The following is a 19622-nucleotide window of genomic DNA, read 5'->3' on the forward strand; positions in this document are numbered from 1 at the left end:
TTTTCTATAAGGGGGCAACTCTATTTTCAAGAATATGCGTTTCATTCTTCTCCCCCCTGACAAACCAGAAACTCCTTATATATACGGAATCCAGGAACTTGTTTGGTCGCACAAATCTGACATCTTCTGATTACTAGTAATGCTCTTACCCTGTAGTCCAACTCCTTGGAGAGGGGGAAATTTGTAGAACTTCACCTCTCATTTGTTTTTCTTCTAATTACACTGGGGAACAGTGTATACACTTGGGGATTATTCTTTATGTATCTGCTAAGCTCAGCAATGACTAAGAGCAATAGCTAGTTATTCAAATCTGTCTCAAGTAGGTAATGTAATAAATTGAAACAGAGATGCAGTGAGGCATCAGCATTAAATACGCAGTGTGTGCAAAATATTCCTGTAAGAAGCACCTTACCATGTCCTTCTCTGGCACTGCACAGCTCTCAAAACTGTCCAGTTTAATGCTACACTTCATTTAACACTTATTTAGCTGGCTGTGGTTTGTTACTGTTCAAATGTGGGAGGGTGGGAAGTGACGGGCTCAAGTACACTTCTCTTAAGATTTGTAAGAAATTATTATTATATTCAGGCAAACCCTACCCATTTTGCATCAGAACTAAATGTTCTTTTCTGCTGCAGCATCTATAAGACACAGTCTGTAAGGTATAAGTGAAATTTATTCTGGATAAACTACAGGCAGAATATCAATTCAATAAGAATTCATACCTGTTTCCCTTTAAGTGACTATTTTCAGAATGCAATACAGCACAATGCAACATGGTGGGTGTGCCACTTTTCATTTTATGACAGTCACGCAACTGATCACTTCATTTAACGTGTGCTCTTAGGTATATTCCACGTCAACATGACATTAACATCTCTATTTACCTTTCAAATCATCCCATTTGGGCTATCCTTAACTCTGATGAATGTGATGACAAATGACATAGCAGGAAGCTCTCAACATCAGCTGGGCACTTACCTTCCATGCCAGGTTAGGCTGGGCTGAGAGGTAAGTTGCCTGTAGACTGGATTTGCCCACAATGAGATGCCAAGAGATGGACAAGCCAGCAAAGGGCCTTCTCTTCCCCCAGGATGTAGGGCCCTAGTCACTCACTGCTCACTAACATTTCCAAGCTATGTGACCTTGCCAAGTTACTTAACAAATGTGGCAGAGTCAAGTTGGCTGTTCACTGGACCCATATCCTCTTCTTCCTGTGCCTACGCTAGACTACATTTCCCAGTCACCCTTGCAGTCACACACCCTAATAGAATGTGAACAAAAGTGATACGTGCCACTGCTGGTGCTGCCTCCTATAAAAACCTCTTGTGCGCATCCCTCCATGCTCTTTCTTCTACTGTCAGTGTGATACAAGTGAGATCGCAATCTTGCAAGTCACATGTGAGGGGCAAGGCGGGCAGAGCCATGAGACAGAAGGAGGCTGAGTTCCTGATCCTCTGCAGGAGGAGAGCCCTCTGCTGATGAGCAAGTTTGTCTGGGACTTTATGTTAGGAACAAAATAGATATGTTATTGTATTTGTTTGTTGTAGTATGTAGCATTACCTTATCTACCTGCCTCAGCTATAAAATGGGAACAGTCATTGTATCTACTTCATATGGGTATTGTGAGGACCAAGAGAACTCATACATGTGTGGTCCACACACCTGAAGGGTGAGAATGCTGAATTAACTGCTATGTGCCTCATATTTCTCATTTATAAAACAGTACATAAAAATTAGAAACGACACACGCCTATGTAGCCATCACACATAATTAAGCATGGAACCTGATGCCTGTTTGTCTCTCACTAAGTGAAGGCTTTTGTTTTTACATCCATACAAATATAAACACAATTTAGGAATCTTTCTACAATAACCTTTCTAGGTTATAGTTTTATATAGTGTAAACAAATGTCCTAGACACGAATTTAATGATGAAGTGACACTGCAGTAATTTTGATCCTCATGAACCCATGGGAACACCATGTAAAAAAATCATTTTCTATTTAATTGGAAAGACAAAACAGGGAGATTGCTTCCAGGAATCAGGATGATTGGTTTTTAAATCAGAGAAAATTAAATTAAAATTTTAAATTAGAGAAAACCCTGAAGTGTGAAAATAGCTATCCTCATTAGGACATTCTGGAAAATGTAAAAGGTCCTCCATTCTCTGATCTGTAGGATTTATGTTGTCAGAGAACAAGAATTAAACAGATAGGGAGATGCATAATATTTATGGTGTCCCCCTTTGCCATTCATAAAATGATGCTGATAAAATCAATACAATTATGAATTTGATGCCTTTTGTAAAGTTAGAAGGGCTGAAAGGGATGGAAAAAATTGCTTCCTTCAGTAAGACTGGGATGATGAAGAGAAGTTTGATCATTTGGGGTCCAAATAGGTGTAACAGTAAAAAAATATGATGGCAAAAATTTCCTATCAATAAAAACATATAAAATCAAACAAAAACAGCACATACTTTTGAGTCTCAGTGAACAATCCTAATGTTTACCTCATAACAATGTACAGAGCCAACAAAAACTTTTCCAATATCCAGCAACTCAAAGTTGAAATGAATCTTTGGTCCCATTCCTTCCCCTTTGATTCGGAGGGGCAGACGGATCTCTCGACCTGTAAAAACAATTTAGATTTTATTACCTAAGTGATGCTCTATTACCCTAGATCACCCACAACTTCTTATTAACAAAAACAGTCAAGATTATTGCAACAGCTCCCTGCAATGGACTGAGGGAACATAATTTAACCAATGCTAAATAATTCGCTTATCTTTGAGAAACAAAAGTACTATTATTTTCTTAACTTTAGAGGACAGCTTATATTGAAAGTGAGACTGATCTTTTAGCAGAAAATTTTTTTTAATTCAACCCCATATTTTAACTGTATAAAGTTTCTTATAAAGGAAAATAGTATCTCTAAATCAAAGAGAAATGGTCTCTAAAATATGACCATAAGATGAGAGTTGACATGGGGCTCCAAGAGACTTGTTCACACTGATCTTTCCTAGATTTAGAAGGAGCCAGGGCATTAACAGATCTGAGTCCAGGAGTCTAATCTGACCCTCACTTTGCAGCTTCTTTCATGTAGAAGAAATGGAATCCAGACTTTATTTTCTTGAGCTCCAAAATCACTGCAGATGGTGATTGCAGCCATGAAATTAAAAGACACTTACTCCTTGGAAGGAAAGTTATGACCAACCCAGACAGCATATTAAAAAGCAGAGATATTACTTTGCCTACAAAGGTCCGTCTAGTCAAAGCTATGGTTATTCCAGTAGTCATGTATGGATGTGAGAGTTAGACCATAAAAGGCTGAGTGCTGAAGAATTGATGCTTTTGTACTGCAGTGTTGGAGAAGACTGCTGAGAGCCCCTTGGACTGCAAGGAGATCAAATCAGTTAATCCTAAAGGAGATCAGTCCTGAATATTCATTGGCAGGACTAATGCTGAAGCTGAAACTCCAATACTTTGTCCACCTGATGCGAAGAACTGACTCATTTGAAAAGACCCTGATGCTGGGCAAGATTGAAGGTGGGAGGAGAATGGGACGACAGAGAATGAGATAGTTGGATGGCATCACTGACTTGATGGACATGAGTTTGAGGAAGCTCCAGGAGTTGGTGATGGACAGGGAAGCCTGGCGTGCTGCAGTTCATGGGGTCGCAAAGAGTTGGACATGACTGACCGATTGAACTGAACTGACTGAATACATCTGGAACATTTTTACATATCATCACCTAAAGATGTACTAAATACTTTTAACCAGTCCCTTCTGTGGATATTTAAGTGGTTTCCAACTTCTCATTACAACATATAGTGTAACTAATGTCATTGAATACATTTATGATCAGTTTCCTATATTTTCTTTAAGCACTTTGAAGACATCATGCTATTCTTTCTTGTCTTCTACCATTTCTGTTGAGAATTCAGTTGATTGTCTTATTGCTCATTTGAGATAATATGTCTTTTCTCTGACCACTTTTCCTTTGTTTTTCTGCAGTTTTACCGTAACATTCTCGTGGTTAGGATTTATCCTTTGTGAGATTTACTGCATTTCTTGAATCTATGGATGAATATCTTTCAACAATTTGGAAAAATTTTAAGTCATTAACTCTTCAAATAATGCTTATGCTCCATTTTCCCATTTCTTTACACACACATACACACAAACTTTTTGCCCCATTCCCCTCAGTTCTTATGCTCTTTTCTGCATTTTGTCCTTACATGCTTTAGTGTACTCATTATTTTATCTAATTTCCAGTTTACAAAATCTACCTCTGGCTATACCTAACAGGCTATTAAATTCATCTACTGAGTTCTTAATTTGTCATCATAGCTTTTCAGTGCAAGACTTTCTATTGGATTTTTTGTAGTTCCCAGGCCTCTGCTCAATGTTCTCAGTGAGAACATTTAAAAAAATCTGTGTCTGAAAAATTCTATTACTTGGCTCTCTATGGGTTTGTTCTCATTGTTAACCTTAATATTCCATCAGTTTGTGTTACCTCCTTATATACTTGGTTATTTTTGATGGAGGGCTGGCTGGTCAGTGTACATAAGAAACTGTAGATATAATTCAAAACCCTAATAAGATGTTATCTTCCTCCAGGAACTGCGTGGTAACTAGGGGATATTAGTGATCCCAGATAACCGAATCTAACCACTGGCAGCAAGAGTCTGTGACAGAATTAAGCCCTGCACCAAATCACTGAAGTGACTATTTTCTCAGTTCTACCAAGAAGGGTATGTAGAGAGGACCATCCTACATACAGAAGAGAAGTTAAATTTCTCATATATAAAAGATACCTTAGAACATTCAGTTCAGTTCAGTTGCTCAGTCGTGTCCAACTCTTTGTGACCCCATGAACCACAGCACGCCAGGCCTCCCTGTCCATCACCAAGTTCCGGAGTCTACCCAAACCCATGTCCATTGTGTCGGTGATGCCATCCAACCATCTCATCATCTGTCATCCCCTTCTCCTCCTGCCCTCAATCTTTCCCAGCATCAGGGTCTTTTCAAATGAGTCAGCTCTCCGCATCAGGTGGCCAAAGTATTGGAGTTTCAGCTTCAACATCAGTCCCTCCAATGAATACCCAGGACTGATCTCCTTTAGGGTGGACTGGTTGGATTAGGGATTAATTATCTCTTGGAACCTTGGTGGAGAAGCATCTTAATCAAATCTACACCTGAAAAATTATCCAAAGCTGAGCTCTAGTTCTTTTAAGGACTTATTTCTAGTCCCCACTTTACCGACTCCCACCTTTACACATGGGCGATTTCCAAGGTTCATAAACATCCCATGAACTCCTATGTTTTCTTTCCTAACTCCATTTAATTTTTCAGTCTGTGCAGTATCTGCCCAAAAGTCAGTGTCACTGAGAATAAAGAGACCCCTCCAGATCTGATTGTTTTGGTTTCTTTCTTCTCATGGATCTTGGCCTGCAAATCCTTCAGTGTCTTGGCAGCTCTCTTTTGATTTCTAAACAAGTTTAAAAAAATATTTTTTCTAGTTCTTTTATTCTTTTAGTTGCTCTGAGATTGTGTGCATGTGAGAGAGAGACTGAGGAAGTTAATCTAAATTACCCAGCTCACCACAATTGGAAGTTTAATGCCAGAACAAAAGGATGCACATTTGATAGTTTGACAGTTATGGCTGTATTATCTTCCAGAATGGTTGCATTACTTTACACATAAACATCAACAGTATTAACAGTGTTGAATAGTTTCTGTCTGTCCATGTTGTCCCTCAAAAATCAATGCTCTAAATATTTGATAATTTAATAGGCTTTCCTTATACCACTATAATTTCAAGCCATTTAAGGAAAAATTATGTATTTGCTCTGCGTGTAACATTTTAAAAATCTGAAATAATTTTGATGCTACATTAGATGTAATTTTCAGTATTACAGCAAATACGTTTTGAACAACCAAGTGATATTACTGGTTATTAATTAACTAAATATCATCATTATAACTCCTTGTGATATTTTATGTTTCATTGTCTTCTATTGCTATTTAGGTTCTGTGTCTTTAGTACCTTCTCTCCATGACTATCCTTTTAAAAACAAGGATATTTGTCTCTGAGCTTCCCAGGTGGCACAGTGGTAAAGAATCCAGCTGCCATTGCAGGAGCCATAGGAGACACGGGTTCCGTCCCTGGGTCAGGAAGATCCCCTAGAGAAGGAAATGGAACCCACCCCAGTATTATTGCCTGGGAAATGCCATGGACAGAAGAGCCTGGAGGGCTACAGTCCATGGGGTCGCAAGGAGTCAGACACAACTGAGCATACACACATGCCCACACACATTCGTCTCTGTCCCCTCTAGTGCTTGGCAACACAGTGGTCATTAGGCAAGGACTGCTTTGATTACAAGAAACAAGAGCACTCTTAGTAACATTTGGGATAGTTGATTTATTCAAAGGGTTCCCCCAATCCATGTGATCCCTGGAAGTACAGATCAGGTGCCAGCTTGACAACACTCAAGAACATCAGTAAAACTTTCAGAGAGCCCAAACCTTATTACCCCACTTCAGTATTTTAGACTTTTAATCTTCAAACCTGTTGTGAAGGCAGTGATTCAGACTCCCTGGTCAAGAGAAAAGTATTTTGACAGAGATCCAACTTTCAGAATGGCAAAGAAAGAGAACTTCAAATGTATTGTGGAATAAACTGCAAGCCTATTCATTATTGTCAGGCTTAAAGCTTTCCCAATCTGTTACCTTGACTGCCTTCCTTTAATAAAAAAAAAAAAAAAAGAGGAGAGGTGTTATAAGAAAGCAGTGAGCCAATGTTTCTTTGGGAATTATTAATTACTTCAAAGGTGACTGTCTTATTTGTAGCTAGCCATTTCCCTAACCCAGAGCAGAACAGGAGTAAAGTAATACCCAGACTTGCATTTGCAAGAGATAATTTAAATTTTAGTGTTACATTACAAATGCTACATTTCCACAAGATTTTCGAAGCAGGGATTTTTCTTGTTTTGGTAAAAGGCAGCAAGGTGGACAAGCGTGCAGGAACTAGAAAGCTCTAAGGACAGATTCCTTAACAGAAGATCAAAATATTACAATATTTTTAAAATAGGGAAGCTTCTCATTTATGATTATAGTGTCCTGGTTTCACAGGTAAGAAGCAGGGAGATGTGCTATAAAATCTCTTTCCTGGCCCTAAAATCTGTGAATGTACTAGACTACATTGTATCAAACACCAGAAAATGTAACCATGGGCTTTCAAAAACCTGCCATCTAAGATATACTAGATGTTCAATATGATACTTGAGCTCCATTCTTATGCAATGAGACAAGAAAAAGGGGGGAAATGTATAAACAGAAAGAACAAATCATCATTACTAACATTTTAGGATGATCTTACCTGAAAAATCCTAAAGAATCTATAAACATTTTTTAAAATTAATAAGACACAGTAAGATTAATGGTTACCAAATTAATATACAAAAATCAACTGCATTTCTACAGAGGGCAACAGTCAAAAATTAAATTTCAAGATATTGTTTAAAATAGCAACAAAAATATAAAGTACCTAGGAATAAATCTAATAAAATATACTTAAGACCTTCAAGGAACAAATGTTAAACTTTACTGAAAGATATTAAGAAAGATCTAAATAAATGGAGAACTAGGTTATGTTTTGAAGAGAAGACTCAATGTTATAAAATTGTCAAGTTTTCTCCAACTGATCTAAGTCTATAATTTTAATGTGCTATTAAACAAAATGCCAGTAGGTATAATTTGATGGTTCTTTATAAAATTTAAGTGTAAAAATTAAAGGGCCAATATTAACCAAGACATTTCTAAAGAAACACAAAGTGAGGGGACATTTTAGTATATGAGGACTTGCCCTTTCATATACTAAAATCTATTATAAATACATTGTAATTAACAGTGTGGTATTGGGCAAAAAGTGCAAAATAACTGAGGAGACAGAATACAAAACTCAGAATAAATGCACATATATACGTAAATTTGACTTATGACACAGCAGGTGCTAGAATCAGTAGGAAAGATGGATTACACAGTATAAAGAGCTAAAACAACTGGGCAGCAACATAGGATCTGTGGTAGCCAAATAATGGCCCCAAAGATAACCATGTCCTAATTCCTGGAACCTATAAATATTACCTCATACCACAAAAGGGTGAATACTATCGTACATGACAAAAGATGTGATTAGGAATTTTGAGATGGGGATATTATCCTGGGTTATCTTGACTGTGTGTATGCTCAGTCACTTAGGCATGTCCAACTCTTTGCGACCCCATGGACTGTAACCCACGAGGGTCAGTCCACGGAATTTGAAAGACAAGAATACTGGTTGCCATTCCTCCTTCAGAGAATCTTCCCAACCCAGGGATCAAACTTGCATCTACTGTGCATCCTGCATTGGCAGGTGGATTCTCTACCACTGAGCCACCCAGGAAGTGTCTATCCTGATTATCATAGCTTAGCCTTTCAATTTTATTCTTCTATCCCAAAGTTGTTTTGGTACAATTCTAAATTCTTTGCATTTCCATATGAATTTGAGAATAAGTTTGTCAATTTCTATCAAAAAAAAAAAAGCAACTTGGATCTTAATTTGAATTGTATTGAATCTATAAATGAATTTTGGAGAAAAATGACATCTTAATATTTAATTTACCTATATTAACAAGGTACAGTTCTTCATTCAGTTTTGTCTTTAATTTCTCTCAGCAATGTTTTATAGGTTTCCACATCTTTTGTCAAGTTTATCTTTAAGTAATTTGTATTTATTAATGCTTTTGTAAGTAATATTGCCTTTTTAAAAATTCAATTTCCCATTGTTCTCTGTCTAGAAACACAATTGATTTCTCTCTATATAAATCATTCCCTGCAACTTTGCTACACACTTATTTTTTAGTCCACAATAAAACAGATGCTCTCTAGCACCATCTCCAGATTTCGATATAATAAACATAGATGAAACCCAAGAACCCACATTTTTAATGAGCAGCCAGAGTGATTCAATGAAGATTCTCTAAGAACGCTACCTCAAGAAATATATAAACACGGTTAACTACATTAACTTCTGACAACAGGGCAGAGTAAGCTGACTCAGCACATCCTTTCACTTTAAATACAAAAAGAACTTATTAAAAGTGTGACAGACATGTAGCTTTAATATTTATCCAAGTCTTAAAAAAAAAAAGAAGAATTTATTAGGTGCTAGAAATAAAAAAATCATGTGCCAAGCAGGAGACCTGGGTTTGATCCCTGGGTTAGGAAGATCCCCTGGAAAAGGAAATGGTAACCCACTCCAGTATTCTTGCCTGGGAAATCCCACAGACAGAGGAGCCTGGCAGGCTAGTTTATGGGGTCATCAAAGAGTCGGACATGACTTAGTGATCGATTTTCATTTTCACTTTCAGAAATTAAAAAAAGAACTCAGAGATTTGTAAAGTATATACAGTCTTATGATGTAATGGCTTCAGTTTAAGTACCCTCACAGAAACAGGGCATATGGCTATGCTCCTATCTGGGAATGAGGAACTGAACTTAGATCCTTGCATAAGTCCAGGACCTTGGAAAGGATGCCTCTTTCCAAAAAGGCAACTAGAAAAATTCTACCTATAGGGCTAGGGAGGCAGTGATGAAGTCTGTCCTCTACCCTGCAGTCTGAATAAGGGAAAGACACCCCCGCTAGAACTCAAAGTCCCATGTATAGATACAGGATCCAAATCTACACTTTATTATAGATGAAAGGACTGATGCTGAAGCTGAAATTCTAATACTTCGGCCACCAGATGTGAAGAACTGACTCATTTGAAAAGACCCTGATGCTGGGAAAGATTGAAGGTGGGAGGAGAAGGGGATGACAGAGGATGAGATGATTGGATGGCATCACCAACTCGATGGACATGAGGTTGAATAACCCCAGGAGTTGGTGATGGACAGGGAAGCCTGGCGTGCTGCAGTTCATGGGGTCACAAAGAGTTGGACATGACTGACCAACTGAACTGAACTGATAGGTGAAAGATTGAGTGCAGAAGGAGAAGAGGGCATCAGAGGATGAGATGGCTGGATGGCATCACCAATGCAATGGACATGACTTGGGCAAACTTCAGGAGATGGAGAGGGACAGGGAAGCCTGGTGTGCCATGGGGTTGCAGAGTTGGACACAACTGGGCAACCAAACAGCAACATAAGTGAAAGAATTAGAAGCTGAGAAAATAAAAGTTGCAAGGTCTTGAAGAAATAAAAAATTGTTTTGAAGGACCATTCATGATCTAGTACTTATGCTGTGCTAAGTTCGTTTAGGTTGCTATAATAAAATACGGTGAGGGTTAAACAACAAACATTTATTTCTCACAGTGCTGGAGGCTGGGAAGTCCAAGATCAAGGTACTGGCAGATTCAGCATATGGTGAGAGCTTGCTTCCTGGTTCACAGATGCTATCTTCTCACTCACATGGAAGAAGGGACAAGGGAGCTTTCTGGGGTCTCTTTTATAAACAGCACTAACCACATTCATGAAGAGTCTGCCCTCATGTCCTAATCACATCCAAAGGTACTACCCTCCAGTTACCATCACATTGAGTACTATATTTCAAAATATGAATTTGGGAGTGAGGGGGTAGGGACACAAACATTCATTCCACAGCACATGCTAAAGATGAGCTAACAACACCTATGTTTCAAGTCATCTGAAGAATCAGTTCAATATGGGGGAAAGCAGTGGTTACCACAAACATGTAAATTAGTATTCCAAAAGTTTGAGATAATAGAAAAGTCTAACATGCAGCATTCTCAAAATCTTTAAAGATGTAGATGAAGAAATAGAAACCATGTGAAGCAGATAAATCAAAGTATTAAAACCAAATAGAACTTCTAAAACTGAAAAGCCAAACTGATGAAATAAAAACTAAATAAATGGAGTAGAAATAGCTGAAGAGTCAACTGGAAGAAAAATCTTAGAGAAAACCCAGAATGTATTACACAAGGAAAAAATGTAAAGGAGGGACTTCCCTGATGATCCAGTGGTTAAAACTCTGTGCTTTCATTGCAGGGGGCAAAAAGAAAAAAAAATATAAAGGAGAAGTGAAAAGATTTTTTTAATTCCATGGGAAAGACATATATACAAAAGAATTTCCAGAAGGAGAAAACTGAGATAATGAGATGAAAACACTGAAGAGATAACTGCTGAGAATTTTCCAGAATTGATGAAAGGTACTTATATTAAAGAAGCATACCAAATTTGAAGTAGGATAAATAAAGGTTAACCCATTTAGGTGAAATTGTACAACACCAAATCATAAAGTAATTCTTAATATTAATCTAATAAAAAAAGACAGATAACCGAAAGAAATGACAATTGGACTGCAGGAGATTTCTCATCTCAATAACTGAGTCCACTGTTCACGCCACAAGGAAGCAAGCAGCCACATGGAGAGGCCACAACAGGGCTTGCAGCAAACAGAACCTGGTGAGGGCCCTGCCAACAGCTAGGATCAAGTGCCAGATACAGATGAGCTAAAAAATGCTATCAGCCTCTACTTTCAAGCTTGCCGAGTTGTCCTCGTGTGGAGCAAATAGTGCTGCCCTTGTTGAATCCCAAATCACAGATCTATGAGCAAAATAAGTGATTGCTAGTTGTTTTAAACCACTAAATTGGGGGTAGTCTGTTATGCATCAAAAGATAAAAAGAGCAAAGTGACTTAAGCAAATGACGGTTTTTATTTTGCTCACATAGGACACTGGGACATATGGATTTGGGGGAGGATAGGATTTTAGGGGATTGGGACATGCTGCTATTACTGATGATGATTAATAAGGATGAAAATTAAAATAAACATTGATTTGATGGTTACCTTCTCTTCATGTTTATGAACCATACAATTGTATTTACTATAGGTTTTAAATAAGCTTCAATGTATAGTGTAGCTAGTCCTCCCACATTATTCCTGTAGAATTTTCTAGGCAATGAGGAATTTATTTCTTCCCTAAAGGAGTTTTAGAATGAACTTAATTAAAACAAAATAAAACACCTTACTGATATTATCACTGGGATCACATTGCATTTACAGGGAGAACTGATTTATTTATAATGTTGATTTTCCTGACCAAAATCATGAGCATTTCTATTTGTTCAAGCTTTCTTAAATTTGGGTAAGTATAAAAGATGATACTGGTATATTATTCTCTGCATTTTTCTTTATGTTTGAAATATTTGATAGCTGAAAATATAATTTAAAGTAGCTGATTAAGAAAATAATTTCACATTCATAGGAATAATGCACCTTATATTATCATCAGGGTGCAATCCGATGAGTTTTGAGAAAGCCAACTTAAAACTATATAGCATATCACTCACATGAAAGCCAAAGTGAGTGTTAGCCACTCAGTCATGTCCGACTCTTTCACGCCCCCCTGCACTATAGCCCGCCAGCTCCTCTGTCCATGGGATTTTCCAGGAAAGAAAACTGGAGTGAGTTGCCATTTCCTTCTCCAGGGGATCTTCCTGTCACAGGGTTCAAACCCATGTTTCCTGCATTGGCGGGAGGATTCTTTATCACTGAGCCACCAAAACTCTGAAAACCCCCAAACGTTAATGACTTCAGTAATTTAACTTTCTCTTTCCTAAACCTCCATTCTTTAGTTTAATTAGGATAAACCTCAAAAGTCCCAAATTGTGCTAAAAACTCAGATGTTTCTCTTGGGATGCACAGAGTGAAAACGGACAATGAGGTTTCACCTTAATTGGGCCTTTCAAGGAAGTGGGTACATCTGGAGTCACTTCCACCATGCTGCTTTTCGGAATTGGACTCTGAAGCACCCATTAACCATGTTCTCTAGCAATATATTTCACAGTTTAAATCAGGAAGTGTTACTTCCTTTGAAGTTCTCATATGGTGTATTCAAACCAAATATGTGTGGTTTCCCTTTGAGTTTTTTTTTTTTTTTTTTTTTAAGGGTAATCTTCGGCCACCTCATGCGAAGAGTTGACTCATTGGAAATGACTCTGATGCTGGGAGGGATTGGGGGCAGGAGGAGAAGGGGACGACAGAGGATGAGATGGCTTGATGGCATCACCGACTCGATGGACGCGAGTCTGAGTGAACTCCGGAAGATGGTGATGGACAGGGAGGGCTGGCGTGTTGCGATTCATGGGGTCACAAAGAGTCGGACATGACTGAGCGACTGAACTGAACTGAATCTTTAAATCAGGTATTTTCACATTCCACAGGAAAGTCAAGATGGATGAAAGATCAGCTTTGAGACCTAGATCAAACCACCAGCAAGTTTTTATAAATATCTAATATACAGGTTTAACCACTTCTAAGAAAATCTGAAAATTTTAAATGAAAAAAATTCAGTATCAGATTAACTGAAAAGGTTTTAATGATGTTATATTTGCCATATTCAGGTCTAAGCTGGTCATTCCCCACTTAGAGCCCTTCAGGGATTCCCTGCTCCCTGAGGATGAAGTCTGAGCTTCTTAGCCGGCCAGTCAAGGGCAGGCCTCTGAGCACTGGTTCCCACCTACTATACACCAGCCTACAGCTTCATTTCCTGCCCTCGCCTGTCCCCTCCCAATCTCGGTTTCTGTCTGATTCACACCGTAAGAACTTACAATTCTTTGTCATTTCATGCTCATCATATTTTTACATAGTGTTTCCCTGTTTTCACAAGTGTTTCCCTTCCTGTCATGCCGAGGCCCTCCTTTTTTTCCACTTGACTAACAAATATTTCAAGGGTCACTTTCTCTGGGACCTTCCATGCAAACTCCAAGACAGAGCTATTCTTTTCAATAATTTTCATTCATTGACTCTATGGCATTATATAACTGTTAATTTCTGCGTCGGTTCCCCCCACTCCATTCTATCTTTCTGAGGGCAGAAGCTATGCTTTTGTGCATCTTTGTACTCATGGTGCCCAGTTATAGAAGCTTTCAAATGAAGAAAAAGTTGCAGTTGGAGATGGGGGTTAAATTTCACGCATTCCAAGAGGTCTCCCTCAAGACCAGTGACATTGGCCTTCCCTGCCACTTCCTGTCTCTGAACATATATTCACATAATGGAATACTTCACAACAATGAAGATGAAACGCAACTAGAGCTATAAGCAGCAACGTGGATGAGACATGTAGATTGATTCCAATCATGTACATCCCAAAAGCAGGCATACTAAGTTGTAATATTTAGCTACACAACATTCAGAAAATGAAGATCATGGCATCTGGTCCCATCGCTTCATGGGAAATAGATGGGGAAACAGTGGAAACAGTGTCAGACTTTATTTTTTGGGGCTCCAAAATCACTGCAGATGGTGACTGCAGCCATGAAATTAAAAGACACTTACTCCTTGGAAGGAAAGTTATGACCAACCTAGATAGCATATTCAAAAGCAGAGACATTACTTTGCCAACAAAGGTCCGTCTAGTCAAGGCTATGGTTTTTCCTGTGGTCATGTATGGATGTGAGAGTTGGACTGTGAAGAAAGCTGAGTGTCAAAGAATTGATGCTTTTGAACTGTGGTGTTGGAGAAGACTCTAGAGAGTCCCTTGGACTGCAAGGAGATCCAACCAGTCCATTCTGAAGGAGATCAGCCCTGGGATTTCTTTGGAAGGAATGATGCTAAAGCTGAAACTCCAGTACTTTGGCCACCTCATGCAAAGAGTTGACTCATTGGAAAACATTCTGATGCTGGGAGGTATTGGGGGCAGGAGGAGAAAGGGACGACAGAGGATGAGATGGCTGGATGGCATCACTGACTCGATGGATGTGAGTCTGAGTGAACTCCGGGAATTGGTGATGGACAGGGAGGCCTGGCATGCTGCGATTCATGGGGTCGCAAAGAGTCGGACATGACTGAGCGACTGAACTGAAGTGAACACAGGAATATAAACTATAAGTGAAAGCAAGGAGATAATGATCGTGAAGGAGAAAATGATGATTACCTATGGGGAAGTTGGAGTGAAGGGAGTGTGACGGGGAAGGAACACACAGGAGCCTAACGAAGGTTTGAGATATTCTATTATTGATCTTGGTGGCAATTACATAATGTATGCTCCGTAATTCAGAGAAGGCAATGGCACCCCACTCCAGTACTCTTGCCTGGACACTCCCATGGACGGAGGAGCCTGGTGGGCTGCAGTCCATGGGGTCACTAAGAGTCCAACACGACTGAGGGACTTCACTTTCACTTTTCACTTTCATGCATTGGAGAAGGAAATGGACTCTTCTTGCACGTGTATTAGTTCTCTAATGCTGCTACAACAAACTACCACAAACTTAGTGGCTTAACACATAAACTTATTCTCCTAAAAGTTCGGTAGGTCCAAATCCAAAATGGGTCTCACCGGCTTAAGATCAAGGTGTTGGCAGGGCTGTGTTCCTCTCTAGAGGGTCTAGGAGAAAACACCTTTTCTTGCCTTACCTATTTCCTAGAGGCTGCTTGAATTCTTTGGCCTTTTTAGCTTCAAAGCCAGAAACGGCTGGTATAATCTTTCATACAAGGCAGCATTCTGACACTGAGCCTGATATTTCGGCCTTCCTCTTGAACATGTAAGGACCCTTGTGATTATTATTGATTGAGTCACTCAGGACATTTTCCATACCTTAAGGTTAGCTCATTAGTAACCTAAACTCCATTTTCTACCTTAATTCCCCTTTGCCATGCAAAGTAAAACACCCACAGATACTGGGGACATGGACGCCTTGGGGAGGCCATCAGTTTGCCTACCACAGCACACAATATGTACGTTTCTAAATCTGTGTTCTATTTCTCAGTGACAAAAGGTTAAAAGTAAAATTTGGTATATAAATACAAAGAATTCCTATACAACCATGAAAAAGAATGACCCTTTTAAACTTAGTGTTATGGAATAGTCTCTAAGAAGCATTTAAAAAGTAGTGTTAGAACTACTGTGTAAAGTATGCTGTCACTTTTGCAAAAAAGTATGAGGAAAACCATATCTGTATGTTTCTCCTTTTATGTGCTCAAACCATATACGAAAACAAAATTAAAGCAAGGGAAGGAGCTTTTCTATTTGCCTAAGAAGTATTTCTTAGTGACCTCAAATCAGGAGGTTTCACCAACCCTTTGAAGATAATAGTAAGGAATCAGCACCAGCCCTTGAAAAGACACACAGAATTGCATGGAATTTACAGAGAAGATAATATGGAATTACTATGCAAACAAAACCCTTTCCTGGCAATCATATCTTTAAATAAATCACTAACAAAATAAAAAAGAATGTCATGCAGATGGAAAATTACACCATTCACTTGAACCAGGATGTGAATTCTGTGGCAGAATTCAGAATTGCAAAGAAAACAATAGATAAATACAATTAGTTATGTAATGTTTGGGAACCTCCTGGAGAGCAGCCAGCCCCCTGGAATAAGGCCAAGCACGACGACATCCCAGGGGAGCCATCGATGGGAGGGAGATCCCAGCACCTGTGATGTGGGGGCCACTGGACCATTTCCAGCCTATGTCTGAACACTGATGTACCAACATTTCCTCCAGACCCACTAAGAAGTCTGGGGTCGATGATGCTGATCTGAAGCGTGGAAACGGGTCAGTCCAGAAATCTGTAGTGCGTTCTACATTCATCCTACTGCCATCTTGAGAATCCCGCATCCATGCGCAAGGGAGAGACCGGATCAAACTAGGATTCATTCACTCATTCATTCATTTTTTTTTTTCACTTATCCGCTCATTCATTTAATCAGTATTTACTGAGTGGCTTTATCTTTCAAGTACTAACAGTGTAAGACACAAAATTTTTTAAAACGGGTAAAACCATACTGTTTTGCTTAGGAATGAATACACAGGTGGTAATACACGAAAATAAGAAAATGACTATCTTAAAAGTCAAGGTGATGGCTACATCCAGGGGAGGTGAGGGGAGTATCATCAGGAAGGGACACCTAGGGTAGGTGGAAAATGGCCCAGTCTTGGGTTGGGCAGCCCATTCTAAGCTGCCTGACCCCTGTACACAAAGAGAAGAGTGACTATATAGATAAGGACTGGAAGCATGCTGGTTGTAACAGATTAGTGGGGTTTTTGCACTTGGGGATACTAATGATTGTGCACTCTTGTTACTCTCCCTCCAAGTTTAAAATAACCACCACAGCCATATTCCTGGGAGACCAACAAAGAGGTAAGTAGCACAAGCTATTCTGAAAATTAAGCCCATTTTCTTATTCTTATATACAAATAGACAATCACAGACCACAAAACACTGGAAGGAGTCCTATGAATGCAAGATACAAGCTACCTGGATTTTTCTGACTAATAAATGTCAGAAATGTATTTCTCTAGGCATCCTTATTTAATAGCTTTAAATTGTGTTTAATATCATTTACTATTCATGTTTGAGGATTGAAATCTTGTTCTTTGACAAAAGATGATAAATTCTGTATGTTTAACTTTGGAACATTAAAATTTCCAAAAGAATAAAATGAAAAAGATGGAGGAAAGTATGTTAAAAAAAAAAAAAATTCCCAGAGCTGAAGTAACATACGAGTAGTCATACTTGGCCCATAGAAAGCTGAGGAGAATGAACTAGAAAAACTCACTCTTGGACATACCTTCACAACATTTCAGATCCCAAATACAAAAAGAAAACCCTAGAAAATATGAGAGAGAAATACCAAGCCACCTATAAAAGAATGAGAATTGAGTGACTTCAAGCTTCTGAAGTTTTACAATAAATTTGGCACAAGGTCTTCAAAGTTCTGAGGAGAAATTATTTGGAACCTAGAATTCTATAGTCAGCTGAACTACCAAGTGGGTGCATGCATGCATGCTAAGCCGCTATAGTCGTGTCCGACTCTTTGCAACCCTATGGACCATAGCCTGCCAAGCCCCTCTGTCCATAGGATTCTCCAGGCAAGAACGCTGGAGTGGTTTGCTGCCCTCCTCCAGGGGATCTTCCTGACTCAGGGATTGAACCCATGTTTCTTAAGTCTCTTGCACTGGCAGACAGGTTCTTTATCTGTAGCGCAACCTGAAAAGCCCATCAAGTGGGTATGGAGGGACAATAAGACATTTTCTTGCATGCAAGGATCAAAGTTTCCCATCTAGATACACCTTCTGAGGAAATTACTTGAGTAAAATGAGAGTCAAAAGATATAATGGAATGCACATGGAAATTAAAAAAAAAAAACTGGATATAAACTGTGCAGGAAGTAAATGATCTAAATTAGAATAGAAAGCTGATAGGCTCTGAGGAAATATCTTCAAGGAGAAGAAGAGCATGAACCCTAAATTTAGATACAAATTTTAAAAATGAGGAATTAGAAACCACAGGGGGAAAAATACCAAAAACTGTATGGAAGAGTCAGGTCAATTATGAGGTGAGTTAAAATGAGGTATAGTTGTGGGAAGGTGGTGGCCAGTCAAGAAAGAGAATCTACAAGATTCAGACCTTAGGGACATTCTTTGAGCGACTTAAGGTCAGAACACTCAACCAATAGAGGATAAAATGTAATCCCCGAATACAGTTTGGCCCTCCAGTGCATACAATTTATGTAGACAAAACAGAAGGCTTGAATGTGGTTATCAACCATGACAACACACAAGTAGAACAACTCACAGAAGAGGGAGAACTATAGTGGGCAGACAACTCACCCAAGGATATTGTAGAGCTGATGGACACAAACGTATAGTTTTAAATATAAGTAAAGGCTATTTAAGACCATAAGTAAACCTCATAAAATAAAATAAATATAATAAAAATAATTGGGTTACCAGGGATTAAGGTGGGGGAGAGAACTGTCTGCAAAGAGGGGCATGAGGAAATTTTACTGGGTGGTGGAGATATTCTACACTTGCTTTTGGTGGTGGCTACATTACTGTTTATGTCTGCCAAAGTTCACAGAACTGTATATACAAAAAAGAGTGAATTTTACTGCATGTAAATTATAATCTATTAAGTCCAGGAAAGGGTAGAGAAGATAAAAGTGAACTAAATCCTCATTTTTTATATTGAAGACTCAAAAGTAGTACATGAAGTTGATAAATCAACAAATAACCATATAAGCAAGAAACAGCTAAAAGTACTTCTTGGAAAGCAGTACTGAAGAAATAAGGCTATTATTTAGCTTTATAATCTTACTATACGTATTTTTACTTATTTATTGATATCAGCTTTTTTAAAAATTCTGAAACATTTTAAAAATACATAAAACTCTCCTTAGTAGTACAAAGAACTTCTATATATTCCTTTGCTCTCAATAATCTCCTTTGTAGCAAAGGATCCAATCCAGGCTCACACGTTGCACCCAGATGTCATCATGTTTTGTCCTCCAACTTGGGTTAGTCTGAGGCTTCCTTGTGACTAGACCCAAGTAAGCATTTAATATCATTGAAGAGACGCTGTGTTTCCACTGCATCCTAGCAGGTGCTATATGAGGTTGATTTGCTCTACTACTGCTGGTATTAACTAAGATGACATCTACCATTCCATTCCAATAACAAAGGGCTCATCTTAGGCTTCCTCCTTCCCATATCTCTATTTCCCTTCTCTGAGTGAAAATTACTAGCTCTTGTTATCCTCAATATACTTACTTTTTTGCTTAATTCCTCTATATGTATCCAATCTCCTGAAGCCATCAGGTTGCCACCCT

General features: G+C 38.7%; 1 protein-coding gene across 1 annotated transcript in view; it reads right to left on the bottom strand.

Moving 5' to 3' along the window:
- HYDIN (HYDIN axonemal central pair apparatus protein) overlaps positions 1–19622 on the bottom strand; it is a 339548-nt gene that overhangs the window by 209503 nt on the left and 110423 nt on the right. The window contains 1 exon segment of the mRNA XM_070388036.1: positions 2511–2629. Coding sequence (XP_070244137.1) covers positions 2511–2629 — 119 coding nt within the window.

This window comes from Bos mutus, chromosome 18 (assembly GCF_027580195.1).
Source record: "Bos mutus isolate GX-2022 chromosome 18, NWIPB_WYAK_1.1, whole genome shotgun sequence".
Taxonomy (NCBI): Eukaryota; Metazoa; Chordata; class Mammalia; order Artiodactyla; family Bovidae; genus Bos; species Bos mutus.